Genomic DNA, 14,140 nt, shown 5'->3' with positions numbered 1-14,140 from the left:
GGTTGGCTCTAACCAGTTTTTTTTCCTATGAAAAAGGAAGGAGACATCCTCGCTGCCACCAAAAAGAGCGATGCTGAGAATTATGTCACCTGCATGTACAAAATCCATATAGTGGGGGTTATAGTATAGAGAAGTGGGAGACTTAATGGAAAGGTGGCTGGAGGAATGGAACTGAGGAAATCCCTGAGAAATGGAACTGAGGAAATCTGCTCATGAAGAACATAGCTTCATTGATATGTCAGACCAAAGACCCATCCAGTGGGGCATTCTATTCCCAACACTGGTTAAGACACAGTCACCAGAAAATTCATGCACATGAACGAACAGAAAGGCAACAGATCTCTCCTGGTTGTCTGTTCCTAGAATTAGTGCTCAGAAGTATACTGCCTCTGAGTTCCATTGTGCTGTGGCTTGAGAGACAGTCATTTATACATTTGTCTAATCGTTTTTAGCAAATTCAATACTATTAAGAAACAAAACGTAACAATTATATCCTATATAACTAAGAAAACTGTCAGATGGCTTAAGCTGCTGTAAAAATGCATAATTTGAGGAGGATGCATTTTTGGTTACTTTGAATAATCATTCTTTTCAGTTGGTAATCATTTCTGAATCTCCCCACCCTCAGCATTATTTCGTCAGACGTTCTCAGGCTGACTGACAGCTTTGCTTTATGTCCCTGCACTAGGAAGTATGAATTTGTTTTGACAACCTGTTCTCCTCCCCACCTTGCTTTATTGAGTTTCTGCAGCCTTTTTCTTCCCTGGGCCTTGACAACCTTTAAAAATTAAAACAGATTTTTTTAAAAAGAAAAACACCCAAAGTACTCAAAAATTTCTAATCACTCTAGAATGCACACAATGTTTTAATATCATGGAAGCAGCTTTGAATGTTATCATATGAGATTTCATTTGAGGGTGATTGACGGTTAAGGGTTATATAGGGTAGAAAAACTTGAATTACTGAAGCTTTTCAGAGTAAGAGGTTTCTTTTTTTAATATAAATGTATAATTTGCAGTGCTTCATTTTAGCACCAAAAAGATTATGTAAGTTTTAATATAAAAGCTTTTGCTAGAATCCTTTTATGTGAGGAGGGCAGAAGCAGTGGGCTGGGAAGCCAGAAGAGAGAAAGGGATGGGTGCTTAGAATGTGGACAAGGCCAGGAGGAATAGGCTTGGCAACTATGACTTATTCCCCCATGAATATTCCTTCCTCTCCTGCCGATCATTTGTGATACCTGATGAATTGCTTCTTCCCTGGGATCAATCAGTGACCAAAGCCCACCAACTGAGCTCTTCCTGTTGATGCTTTCCCCCTTTTCTTTGTTAGCTCTTGTTCTCTGCATATAAAGTCCTTTTGTAATAAATTTTGTCATTCTGTGCCACACCTATGGGCCAATGATCGTTACAGGGGCCAATTCACTGTTCTTGAGCATCCTCCAAAATGCATGCCACTGCGCACACACATACATGTTCTTGCATTTACTTTTCCCCTTTCTGTGGAATCACAGACAGAATACATGTTTTTGGATTCAATTTCCCCCTTTTTGTGGAATTACAGACAGAATTGTGAGTGTACTGCACTGTGGTATTGGGTCCAGCTAAATGAACTTGTTTGCTGTATTTATTGGTGGGGGGCCCTTTTCATTTCCCTTTTTGATCCCTTATCAAAAGCTGCACAGGTATCTAGGGTAGAGAGTATGGACACCAAACAACACATCAGTCACAGAGACAAAGCTCAATCTTGTTAAAGTTTAAAAGCTTTCCTCAGGTTCCACAAGTTGCCCTACCCACCCAAAGGAACAGATTCATAGTACCAACTTGCCCTGAATATCTAGAATGTTTGGTCTGAAATGGGGCTGGAGGCAATTCACCAAGGTGTTCCTTCCAGCTTACAGACCTACAACTGAATGGAGAGAGAACTCATTTTCAGATTTAGTCTCTGCATTACATTTGAACTTATGTAGGCATTCAAGAGAGGGCTCTTCTAAAGTTTTCAGCTTCCAGGTAGGGCCTGGAGTTCTCCTGCTTTTACAACTGATCTCCAGCTGGCAGAGATCAGCTCCCCTGGAGAAAATGGCTGCTTTGAAGGGTGTACTCTATGGCATTGTACCATACTGAGGCCCCACCCCTCGCCAAATTCCACTCTCTCCCAGATCCACCTCCAAAGTCTCCAGGTATTTTCCAACACAGACTTGGCAACTCTATCTGAATCTTGTATCTTAGAAGGCAGTCATCATGTACTGTTCTCCTAAATTTGCTGACATTTCTCCGGCTAATGAAACCTCAAGCACTACCTAGAACATACTGCAACCTGAATGACATTACTGAGATTTGGCTAACAATTATTAGTAATTTGAGGTTAATTTAGTTTCTGTTAAACATTTGGAAGGTGAAAAGCATTGATTATACTAAATAGTGATTATACTAAACTCTCCCTGTAAGAATCCAAACTGATGTGAGGTTTATTCAACCCATTTACATTCAAAATATGAACCTCAAAGGCTTGCAACAATTTAGACTAAGCAGCACCCTTATATTTACCAAGTTCTTAAGTATTAATGCAAACAGTATTTAATGTCTAAGACAACTGAATTGGGCTTCTACAGCAGAAAGCATTCCTGTAGCTGAAATGTGTCATTATATAAGTGTACATATGTAAAGGACTGATCTGTGGATTTTTAGTACTGAAAACCAGTCAATGTCATAATGACTTGAGTCCTATATATCCCTGAGACCACCCTCTTTTCCTGAGTCCCATCATGATTTCTAAAACCTACCTAGAACATATATTTCTGGGGCCAAGAGAGTAAAGATTTCAAAGTATACTGCTTTAGTCCAGTTTTAATTGTAACAGACATTTCCTTTAGGATATTCCCTTAGGGAATTTAAATAAAAATATCAGAGCTTAAGATACAAATGTTGGGTTGGATCCAACCAGCTTTTCTGCTTGTGAGAAAGTAAGAGATCCCTTTGAATACAACCCCCCAGGGGTCTCATTTGGAAATCAAGGGACTTGCATATACTAAAGCATGGCTTTACACAATAAATTTTTGACTGACTGACAAGATATACTAAAGCCACGTGGAATGGGGGCTGAAGAATGGAGGGGTATTAGTGAAAAGCTGGGTGTTTTATGTTTACAAAATTATTGGCTGAGTCTTCACAAACTTGGAGAAAAACAAAGCTACATTATTTTTAGTCTGCATTTGCAAAATTAAAAAATGAAATTAGTATGTGGATAGCAAACTCGAACTTTAAAAAAACAGAATAATCTCCTCACCATTCCCCATCGTTACATTTTAGCATTTGCTTTCTTTCCTTTCTAGTTCACATTGCACCATTCTGTATTATCTCATGCTGAACCCGGCAGACCCTAGGGGTTTGAATGGGTTTTGCCTACAAACAATATAAGCTTTTCAGGATCACTGCATATACTACAATTTTTCCATGCTGAATTGTGCACAGAATGAAAAAATCTTGGAAGCTACACACCCAATACCATTTTGTCCCAATTTCTTAATTTCATTGTACCAATTTAATTATGAAAATCTGGAGAAAGCAACAGCATCATTGTAATAGCATCATATGCAAGCATATGAGAAACATAGCACGAGTGCTATAAGCCTAGTCCTGCAGCCCGGCTTACATGTGTCAATGCTCACATTAGGCAAAGAAATACATGGTAAACCCAATACAGTACTAGCTACCTGTTTTAGACAGTTTGCCGGTACTCCTGTTACTTGATGAGCTATCTCCTCTTGTCAGAACAGTGATTCCACCAAAACTTGCAGTCTTAGTTATGGCTGGCTTCAGATTGCGACTGGAGCTGTCCGAGTCTGTGCTGCTCCATGGCCTCTGGTGGTCTGTCCATTTCAATTCATTATCTGTACTACTTTGCCGACTGCCAGATGCCTTCCCTGTGCTGTCTCTGTTACCCCTGCAGTATCACCAAGGAAACAAAGGAACATGGAAAATAAATCTGTAAGGCCAAAAATCACTCCTGCTTGCATTACTGTAAACATACCATTGGGAGGTACATAGGTGTTATCAATCACAACTGACTATACTTATGTAAATGACATTCATAACAATGTAATCTATATCACTTCTGCATAACTAGAAACCCACCAACCAAGATATATCCCCATTGCCTTGCTTTGTTAATGGCAGTACGGTTTTCAGTTTCCCTTAACGGTTTCGGCAATTCCAGGTAGGCAGCTCAACTGGAATATGCATCAGACCCAGGGCAGAAAGCTGGCACACTGTATTCCAGCTGGTAAATTACAGACTGGAGAGGCCTCCTTTATAGCAGTAGAAGCACAAAAGATTAATTTCTTGTCAAATATTATGTATGTTCTTACAAGTGGGGACCAATGGTACTCCTGGAGGGACCCTTCCCCCTCCAACCTTTATTCTCTCCATTGCTGAGAGAAGGCCCAGCATGGTTCCAAGACTCTGCTACTGGCCTCTTCCCATGGTGCAGCTCCTGGCCACTACTGGGCCTAGGTTGCTTCCCCCATCCTGGACTCTGCAAGCAAGCCCAATAGAGCTCCTGATATCCACCACGAGACATGCTGAAGTTTTTCCTCCCCTGCCAAGGCAGCAAGTAAACTTGATATGGCTCCTGGCCTCCGGTACTAGGCCCGCAGAGGCTTCCTCCTTCCTGTCTCCCTGAAGTGCTGAGTATTCTTTTTTTTAATGTAAAGTGCTTCCTCCCCAAGTGCCAGTCAGTGAGCTTGGCAGAGCTCCCAGCTTCTGCTGCCAGGCCTGCTGGGGCTCTCTGCCCTCATGGCTGCCAGTGAGTCTATTGTGGCTTCTGTCTTCCACCACCAAGCCTTCAGAGGCTTCCTCCTCCTACATTGCCTGTGAATGAGCCCACTACATGTCCTGGCTGGGCCCACTGAGCTTCCTTCTTTCTCCCCCTACCGCTGGGCCCGCTGAGCTCCCCCCCTTGAAACCTTCCAATGTCGGTCCCCCAATGTGGCCCAATGGGGGTAGCTCAAGTTTGCCGAACTATCTGTTTTCTTTCTGGGGTGGCCCCAGATCTGCAGATTTAGATATCTGTGGATCAGCCCACAGATTAGTTATTAAAACATAGGATTACAAAACCCACACATTAACTCCCTTCACATGTTTGGAAATGCATAAGAAAACACAATATCATTTTTATTTAGACAAGATACAAGATGTTGAAATACCATAATGGGGTAACTTCATTGCTGCCTTTTTATTTAAAATGTATATAGGACAGAACCAAAGTTGCATTGCATCTTCACCCCACAGTTCAACATGCCACCAGCTAAGAACCCAAACATATAAAGAGAGAGGCTACAGGATGTTTTTTTTTCCTTTACAAGGGCACTCTAGTTATTTAGTCTGGAATTGTTATGATCTGTTTGATCAATTGTAATGTAGAATTCAGGCAATGTCATGAACAACTTTTGTCATTCCAGTAGTTGGGTCAATTGTTCTCTGATCTTTTTCACACTTGATTTATGGTATTAAAAACAACAGCAAGCTCAATTTCAGTACTAGGTTACAGACAGTCAAAGTGTTTATTAGGTTTCTCAGAGCTACTCTCCCTGATATTTTCCTTCTTTCCTTCTGTTTCCAGTTCAATAACTTCCTAGATTCTAGTACAGCTGGCTGTGGTATTCCTGCATCCATGGTTAATCTTCTCATTAAGGAAAAATAACATTAAAAACTGATTCAGGTGGGTAGCTGTGTTGATCTGAAACAACAGAACGAAGTTTGAGTCCAGTGTCACTATTAAGACCAGCAAAGTTTAATTCTGGGTATAAGTTTTCATGTGCATGCACAAGGAAGAAGTATCTGAAGAAGTGTGCATGCATGCAAAAACATGTACCCAGAATTAAACTTTTGTTGGTCTTAAGAGAGCCAGTTTGGTGTGGTGGTTAAGTGTGCGGACTCTTATCTGGGAGAACCGGGTTTGATTCCCCACTCTTCCACTTGCACCTGCTGGAATGGCCTTGGGTCAGCAATAGCTCTGGCAGAGGTTGTCCTTGAAAGGGCAGCTGCTGTGAGAGCCCACTCCAGCCCCACCCACCTCACAGGGTGTCTGTTGTGGGGGAGGAAGGTAAAGGAGATTGTGAGCCGCTCTGAGACTCTTCGGAGTGGAGGGCGGGATATAAATCCAATATCTTCTTCTTCTTCCACTGGACTCCAACTTTGTTATAAAAGCTGCCACTGGACTCCAACTTTGTTATAAAAAAACTGAGTGGAGGCTTTGCCTGCAGAGTGCAAACAGTACTTAATTTCCACTCCCTCCCCCTAGCAAGAGCTGATAATTAACAATTAATTCATGAATACTATAGCTGGTAACAAAGAGAAGAAATTAATTAGGCTGTAAAAGGGAGCAACAAAGGGAAAATTACAGAGAAAAGAAGGACCTTTGCTGAACCAGACTTTCTTCCAAGTGAACATATAATAGGATCTTGTCCCTAGGGACAGGCATAGCTGGATTTTTATGGGGGAGATGGTGCAAGACTAAGCATCCTGTGGAACTCAGCTTCAAATCTGCTCGCAGCTAATAAGAGAAAAACAGTGACTGAGCAGTGTAAAATCATCCTACTGGGCAGCAGACGTAATAGTCAACAACTCCTCAGTGCCTCCTAGGAAACAATAAATGACACCAGATTCAGCTAAGAAACCTTATATTTGTCCATGTATAGGGGTTTTTTTGAGGGGGAGAAGAACTAGTGTGGTACAGTGGTTAGAGTATTGGATTAGGATCTCAGAGACCTAGCTTCAAATCTCCAATCTGCCATGGAAACTTGCTAGACAATTTTGGGCCATTCAAACTCAAACTAATCTACTTCATAGGGTTGTTGTGAGGATAAAAAAGAAGAGAAAAGAAGCCCAACAGCATCCTAGAAATCAACAAGATTTAGGGTATAAGCTTTTGAGAGTCATGGCTCTTTGTCAAATATACTTTGTCAGATTGCACAAAGGAAGATTTGTCTTGTGAAAGCTTATACCCTGACAATCTTGTTGGCTTCTAAGGTGCCATGTGGTATCGTGGAAAGTGCCATCAAGTCACTGCTAACTTATGGCAACCCCACAGGATTTTCAAGGCAAGAGCCATTCAGAGGTGATTTGCCATTACTTTCCATAGTATCATGACTAGGGGTGTGCATTTGGGTTTTAACATGCCTCCTCTTTCTCCATTTGCTTCCCAAGCCACCAGATTGTAGAAGCAAAAGGGAGACATATAAACATGCCTCCCTTTTCACCCTTTGCTTCCCCAGCCACCCTGAGCACATGGGAAGGGAAGGGAGAGTGAGAATACATCTTTAAATGCCTTCCCTCCCCAAGCTGCCTGGTCAAAGCCACTGGTCAGTTTCACTTCCCACCACCGCTCAGATGTTAGCTGACTATCAGGATATGAAATTGACCAAGTTGAAGCGGTGGGGGCTTGGGGAGTGAAGGGAAAGCATTTAAACATGCCTTCTTGCTCTTTCCCTGAGTATAACAGACCCTAATGTATTCAGAACTACCAAATACCAAAAATACTGTATTTCCTGAAATTCAGGAAATGCTTGGGAAATTCGGCATTTATCAATATTTTTCAGGTCTGATATATCCAAAACAGAAATATACTGATTTTTTTTTTCCTTTCACATCCGTAGCCCACTATGAACTTACATCTCTTTTGGAAGCTGTGTGAGAGTTTAGAATATTTTGATATGCAGGGGAGGAAGGAACTTGAGATGGTATTAGTTTTGAACATTCTGAAGTTTTACCAAGGTATTTTCATTGAATATTAGATTTCTTTTTACTGTAATCCAACTGTGAAAATTTGGAATAAGGATAAACATACAAATACAACTAAATTGCAAACATATCTTTAAGGATGAGTATTATACACACCTGAACAGCTGTCTCTTCTTAAGGGTTTCATTGCATATACTATCCTCCAAGAGCCTGGAGAAAATTTAAAAAGCAAAACAACAACAGCACAAAACTATTTTTCCCAATACAACTGTAACATTAGCAGTTAACAACATATATTCACAATATTTTTCTTTTATTAAACACAATTCATTAAAAATACATCACACCTTAATTGCAGTGCTCATAAAGATGATAAAGGGGTCCATAACAATTCTTTAATATTGATCTGTGAATTAGGGGTGATAGTTTGTGGCCTTTTTTTTACACTCTCATAAAACAAATTATTTCTGCATTAGTAGCAACATGATTTCTATAAAACATTTATGGGACTGCATCACCCACTAATGTGACTTAAGAGTAGGTTTGATAACATTAAGATAGACATTATTTTTAGTAATAAAATTATAGCAAGCAGGGCTTTTTTGAGCGGGAATGCACCAGAACAGAGTTCCAGCTGGCTTGGTATCAGGGGGTGTGGCCAAATATGCAAATTAGCATGTGCTGGGCTTTTTCTATGAAAAAGCTCTGTGTGAAACAATGGTGACATCAGGGGTGTGTGGCCTAATATGCAATATGCAAAACCTGCAAAACCTTCCTCTTCCGACTGGCTTTCGCTGACGAAGAAAGAAATTGCTAATGATTACCGCCATTATAAAAGCACAATTAGCATTAGCACTTTTATCAATTTAATTAAGTGATTTTAAACTTATCAGAATTTTTTAATGTTTAATGTTAATGTAACCTTGTCTTTTGTATAAGGGAAATTGAATGATGTTGTTAGCCGCCCTGAGCCTGCTCCGGCGGGGAGGGCGGGATATAAATAAAATTATCTATCTATCTATCTATCTATCTATCTATCTATCTATCTATCTATCTATCTATCTATCTATCTATCTAAATGAGTTCCTGCTGGGCTTTTTCTACAAAAAAAGTTCTGTTAGCAAGAATAATTCCATTTTCTACAATAAGATCCATATATATGAAAAAAAGACAGCACTGCTGTTTAGGATCTCTAAAATTCAGAATAGGCACAGAGGTGGTTTTATCATAAGTCAGACAAGTTGGCTACAACAGTTGGTATATGGTATATTTTTAAGAGGAACTCAGTGGGAAAGAAAATAATTTGTCTTAATGAGCCCAAGATGATGTACACGCCCCATCCACTTCAGCATGAATGAATTGTGCTCCATCACTGTAAAAGGGAAAGGACAATCCAGAATGTCTCCCTCAGGTATTACAATATTTCAGCCAGCTTTGGATGTTCAATAAGAACCAAAATATTCTCTGTCATTAAGAATAATCACAAGCATCATATCTCATAACATAATAAAAATAAATGATCTGAAATTATTTTTTCATGTTAGTATTCAAAAAGGTTTATCCAGAGGCATTTTTCTGTTCCTAGAACGAGCCTTTCTGTGAAAGAAAGACTTTGTCTGTGAATCCTACCCACTGGATGCAATTCATTGTCTTTAATAATCTGGTTAACTTTAAACCTCTTTGAAATGCCATGCAATCTTATGCATTTAAATCCTTATGTACTTCAAGTGTTCATTTCTTTGTTTTGACACTCTCACTTTAATGATTATCACAAAATAAGTGATCTCCCCAAAGCAATACAGTTTATGAAAACTAAACATTATACAAAAATATTCAGTGAGTGCGCATACATATACATATGTACCTGTTATCCACAAAAAGGTTTTCTTGAGAGCAAACTGACTGAAAAATAAACAAAACAAAAATAATGCTTTATATTAATTGCTCTTCATAAATCTCATCAACCCCCCCCAATAAATAAATAAATAAAAACAACCACCAGAACCACTTTTAATATCCAGGCCAAGAGCTTGCAGTTCATGCATTGTTGAGACAAGAAATGCTGGAGCATAAGCAATTCATAATATATTGTGTTGATGAAAACAGATCTGATAGATTAAAATATACAATCCTATACAGAGATGTCTTCTTGCAGAAGAAGTCAGCTTAATATAAATTATATTTAAAAAAACAATGCACATTCCCTGTGCATTGTCGAGTTATCATATTTAGAAATAAGGGCTCTGGTCCAGAGAAATTTAAACCAATGCTTAAAATCCACTGATATTAATAGCACAAGTATATTTTAACAAGTGTATGTCCCATTGAGTTCAGCGGAGATAAGCATGACTTATGGGCTCAAACACAAGATACACTCCATAGGTCTTGCATCACAGGTGTGTTACAGGATTTGCAGTAAGATATACACTGGAGGATCTCAGAGTAAATAGGGTTTGTTCACTTGGTGCTTCAAAGGAGGGCTGCAAAGGAATTTTGCCCCCTTCCCTTTTTTTACGAGCTGATACATGCAGACATATCCTGTATTTGAGCCCTAGCTCTCTTTGGTCCAGCTCCATGAATTGGAAGGGAAACATAAATGAAAGGAAAAATATTCAGTACTGATAAAACTCAGAAGGGAAGCAAAAATGGATGTAAAAGTTTTGATCTCTTGTGATTTAATAAGAAGAAATAACTGTAAGAAACTGCAAAAAAAAAGTTTGCTTCTGAAAAGTGACATACAAAAATAAGCTGGAATAAGTTCTGTTAGCAAGAACATTCCACTTTAACAATGGTTAAATTTTCATGCAGCAAAATGAGCCCGTGCCAGTATTCCATGAATAATTCTCATTCCCTTTGATTTTTTTCCTCCATTTCCATTCTGTTTCATGTTCATTTAGAGTATAGAGGTCCGTTTAGAAGATTCCCTCCCCAGCTCATATTTTCACTGAATTTAAACAAAAAGGAGGGGGAAGAGAAGCAGGAAAGCAATCAGGTAGAATGCTTCCATAAGCACGGAACTACAGAATAATAGAATGGAATAAACAGGAATGTTGAATTCTAGTTCTACAGAAGTACATTCACTCCTCAAGTTCCTATTTATCAGGATGAATGGGAAAGGGGACTGAAAGAGCAGTGATAAACCATGAAACACATTCACATCTATCTCTAGTGCTCTCTTGCAAAATACATAAGGCTAAAGCCTTGGTTTATAAAAACACAGCTCCTTTACTTAAAATTACTCTTTTATCATTATAGCTAATTCTGAACAGTGTCCTAGAACTTAGGTTTAAAAAAAATCCACACAGTGAGGCCAAGACAGGCAGGGGATTATCCCATAAGGCAACTGCCATTTTGCATTAAAATCTGAAATCTTTAAAAAATACATTGGAGGTAGAAGCAAAAACCATAAAATAATAGAAGAAACAAATGCAATTTTAATGAAAGCACATTGATATCTCATGAGGATATGTTCTGAGATCTTGATGGCCATTTTGAGAGTTGCTAGGAAAGACTGACACTATTACTGAGTCCTCCTAGCCCTTTTTGCAGTCAGTCAAAAAGATGGGATGGGGGAGAAAAAAGGGAATGGGAGGGAGATAAGGAAACAGGAAAGAGGAAACAGTGTGAGGAGTGCAATACAAGGAGAAAGAGAAATGCTCCACATGAGTCCTGATGGGTCCCCCACTTTAAAGAAGTTATATACAGTCTCTCCATGCCCAAGTCTTCAGCCAAGGAAGCTACAGTTTACAAAGATAAATACCAATATTAAACCAATAACAAATGCACAAATGTTAGCATAAAACTGAAAGCTAGCACAGGGGGGAGAAGATAAGCAAACAGCAGCATAAAGGCAGTTTAAAAAAAGCTTATTCAGGGATATGTCAAAGGAAAGGTTTTCACCTAATGCTAAAGGATTAGAGCCAAACTAGACATATGTCTTACACAGTCAGGTCATTTTTGCAGACGTAACTGATGCTGGTTTCACAAGTCGGGTCACTTTATCAGACATAAAAGATGCCAGGGAACTAATGTTTTCAAGTGCTCTGGAGTCCAATTGTGCTCAAGAGCACAACACAGGGGAAGCTTCACCCTTCCCCTGTGCTATTTTCCCCAGCTGAAATGGCCATAGGAGCCCTATTTTCCCTGCTATGGGTTTCCATATGGGCTACCACTTGGGAATGTTAGTTCCCAGACATCCCATCTGTCTGTAAAATGTGGCAGATGAAACAGCCAGTTTGGCCCTCAATACTAGCATCAAGCAAATCAATGCAGGAAGGCAATTTCCCAGGTGGAATACTGTGACAAGGAAGGGGCTGTGGCTCAGTGGCATGCAGAAGGTCCCAGTTCAATCCCCAGCATCCCCAGTTAAAAAGAACCAGGCAGTCAGTCACATGAAAGACGTCTGCCTGAGACCCTGGTGAGCCCAGTCAGTCTGAATAGACAATACTGATTTTGATGGACTGATGGTCTCATTCAGTAAAAAGCAGCTTCATGCGACAGAAAAAGTCCTCCTTCCCCAATTTTATTTCTGAGGATAAGACATGCAGTAGAGCATCAATAGCTGATGTCAATTATGGGCAAACTTATATGGGAAAGTAATTCTAATAAGTTCTACTTTGAAAGCCAGTCCCATTTTATTTCCAGGGACAAAGTCCCAAGAAAGTGTTAGGATTGCAGCCTGCCAAAGAAGCTGGTTTGTAATGTGTATATTGGGATGGATCCTAGCTCCCAATTACTGCAGTGTTCCATAGACTGAGTACATCCAGCACACTCACAGTTTCTGCCTGGTATTGATAATGTGACTTTATAATTGCATTGGTTCATAGGGCCATGCCTTTTGGAAACATGGCTTAAAGCAACAATGGATTCATGATGGGGGAAATTCCAAATATATTTTGTATAACCACTTGTTTTTTGTTGCTCACTTTAAGCAGCCCATTTTAGTTGATTTATTAACTCCATTCCTTTTCTAGGATGCTAAATGAAGTTCTCAATGAAGTTTTAAAAATGGCAATAGGCAAAAGGATAGGTGGGGATATCACTGGCTACTACTCATGACAGATATCTACTCCCTCCAATACCAGAGGCAGTATGCCTCTTTTTATCAGTTGCTAGGGAGAATGGGCAGGAGAGGATGCTATTGAAGTCTTCCTATTTGTGAGATTCCTAACAGCAGCTGGTTTGTCACAGTGTGAACAGAATGCTGGACTATATGGGACCTTTGGTCTTTTCAAGTATGGCTCTTCTTATGTTCTTATATTCTTAAATGTGTTCTTCAACACTGATGGCAATATTTCCTTTCTTGTCAACTCTGGATATGTATTGTGTTGTTTTCTATGGTACATGCTGGCAATGCACAAGTTTGCAAATCTGTGACTACAAGAGTGGAAATGTGCAAGCAAAGGCCAAGGTTTTGGGGGGCGGGGAATAACAGCTCATGAGTTTAAGTCAAACATAAGGCTACATAAGCATTATGGAGTCATATTGTATTCAAAAATGCGAGATGTCTGTTACCTCTTCAGTATCTTGAAGAGTATCACTGTAATCAGCATTACAGCCTTATGGACAGACTCAATAATAGCCCCGTTCATCTTCCATGCCGCAGAAGCTGGCACAAGGCCATGCCATCTCCTGGAATATCAATTTGTCAGAGCTGATGCAGGTCTCAGTGGCACAGAAGACAGACATATTTTATTATATTACCCTTTTTTTCCTTTTTTTTTAAAAGAAGAAGAACAGGAAAGATCCAAGAAGCTTAAGGGGAAGCAAGTTAGCTATTATCATACTGAGATTCACTTTGCTCTTTTATATGCAACGCTCCATTTGCTTAATGCTTCTGCTATCATAGCATAGCAATTGCTAACTCTACCTTTAAATTCCTTGCTTGCCCGCCAGTCACAAATTTAAGGGAATGTAGGACAAAAAAGCTGAATATATTTATGCGTAAATGCATTTGCTCAAGGGCCTACTGTACAATTCTTGCATGTTCTGAACTTCCTACAAAATTCCAAGAGTGGCTTTCTCTTCTGTCACTAATTTTCTGTTGTACATCCACAGCATTCCCATTTTTAGATAAGATACTGTGTAATCTATTTTAATCAGGTGCCTTCTTAGACCCAAGATCTCTTGTCAAATATTTAAACAGCCCACCCTAACCTGGATAAGCCCAGGCAAGCCCAATCTCATCAAATCTTGGAAGTTAAGCATGGGGACCTCCAAGAAATACCATGACAGGGATGCAGAAGCAGACATTAGCAAGCCACCTCTTCAAACATCCATGCCCCAGTAGGGGTCACCAGAAGTCAGCCATTACTTCAGGGTACACATGCACAAACACACAAATAATCACACACACACCCTCCCCCCAATTTAAACAGCCCAAGAAGAGCTAGGAAAAAAAATCT

At 39.7% G+C, this 14,140-nt stretch overlaps 1 protein-coding gene across 5 annotated transcripts in view; it reads right to left on the bottom strand.

Moving 5' to 3' along the window:
- The window catches only part of ARPP21 (cAMP regulated phosphoprotein 21), a 153,258-nt gene that overhangs the window by 83,691 nt on the left and 55,427 nt on the right, over positions 1–14,140 (bottom strand). For 3 of the 5 annotated variants that reach the window (XM_060247596.1, XM_060247599.1, XM_060247600.1), the window contains 3 exons: positions 9,601–9,638; positions 7,893–7,946; positions 3,707–3,939 (listed from right to left, as the gene is read on the bottom strand). In XM_060247596.1, coding sequence (XP_060103579.1) covers positions 3,707–3,939; positions 7,893–7,946; positions 9,601–9,638 — 325 coding nt within the window. The remainder of the gene's footprint in view (positions 1–3,706; positions 3,940–7,892; positions 7,947–9,600; positions 9,639–14,140) is intronic. The other 2 variants (XM_060247598.1, XM_060247601.1) reach the window with 1 other exon arrangement.

This window comes from Heteronotia binoei, chromosome 10 (genome assembly GCF_032191835.1).
Source record: "Heteronotia binoei isolate CCM8104 ecotype False Entrance Well chromosome 10, APGP_CSIRO_Hbin_v1, whole genome shotgun sequence".
Taxonomy (NCBI): Eukaryota; Metazoa; Chordata; class Lepidosauria; order Squamata; family Gekkonidae; genus Heteronotia; species Heteronotia binoei.
The sequence above is the reverse complement of the archived record's forward strand: the minus strand, read 5'-3'. Positions and strand labels throughout refer to the sequence as shown.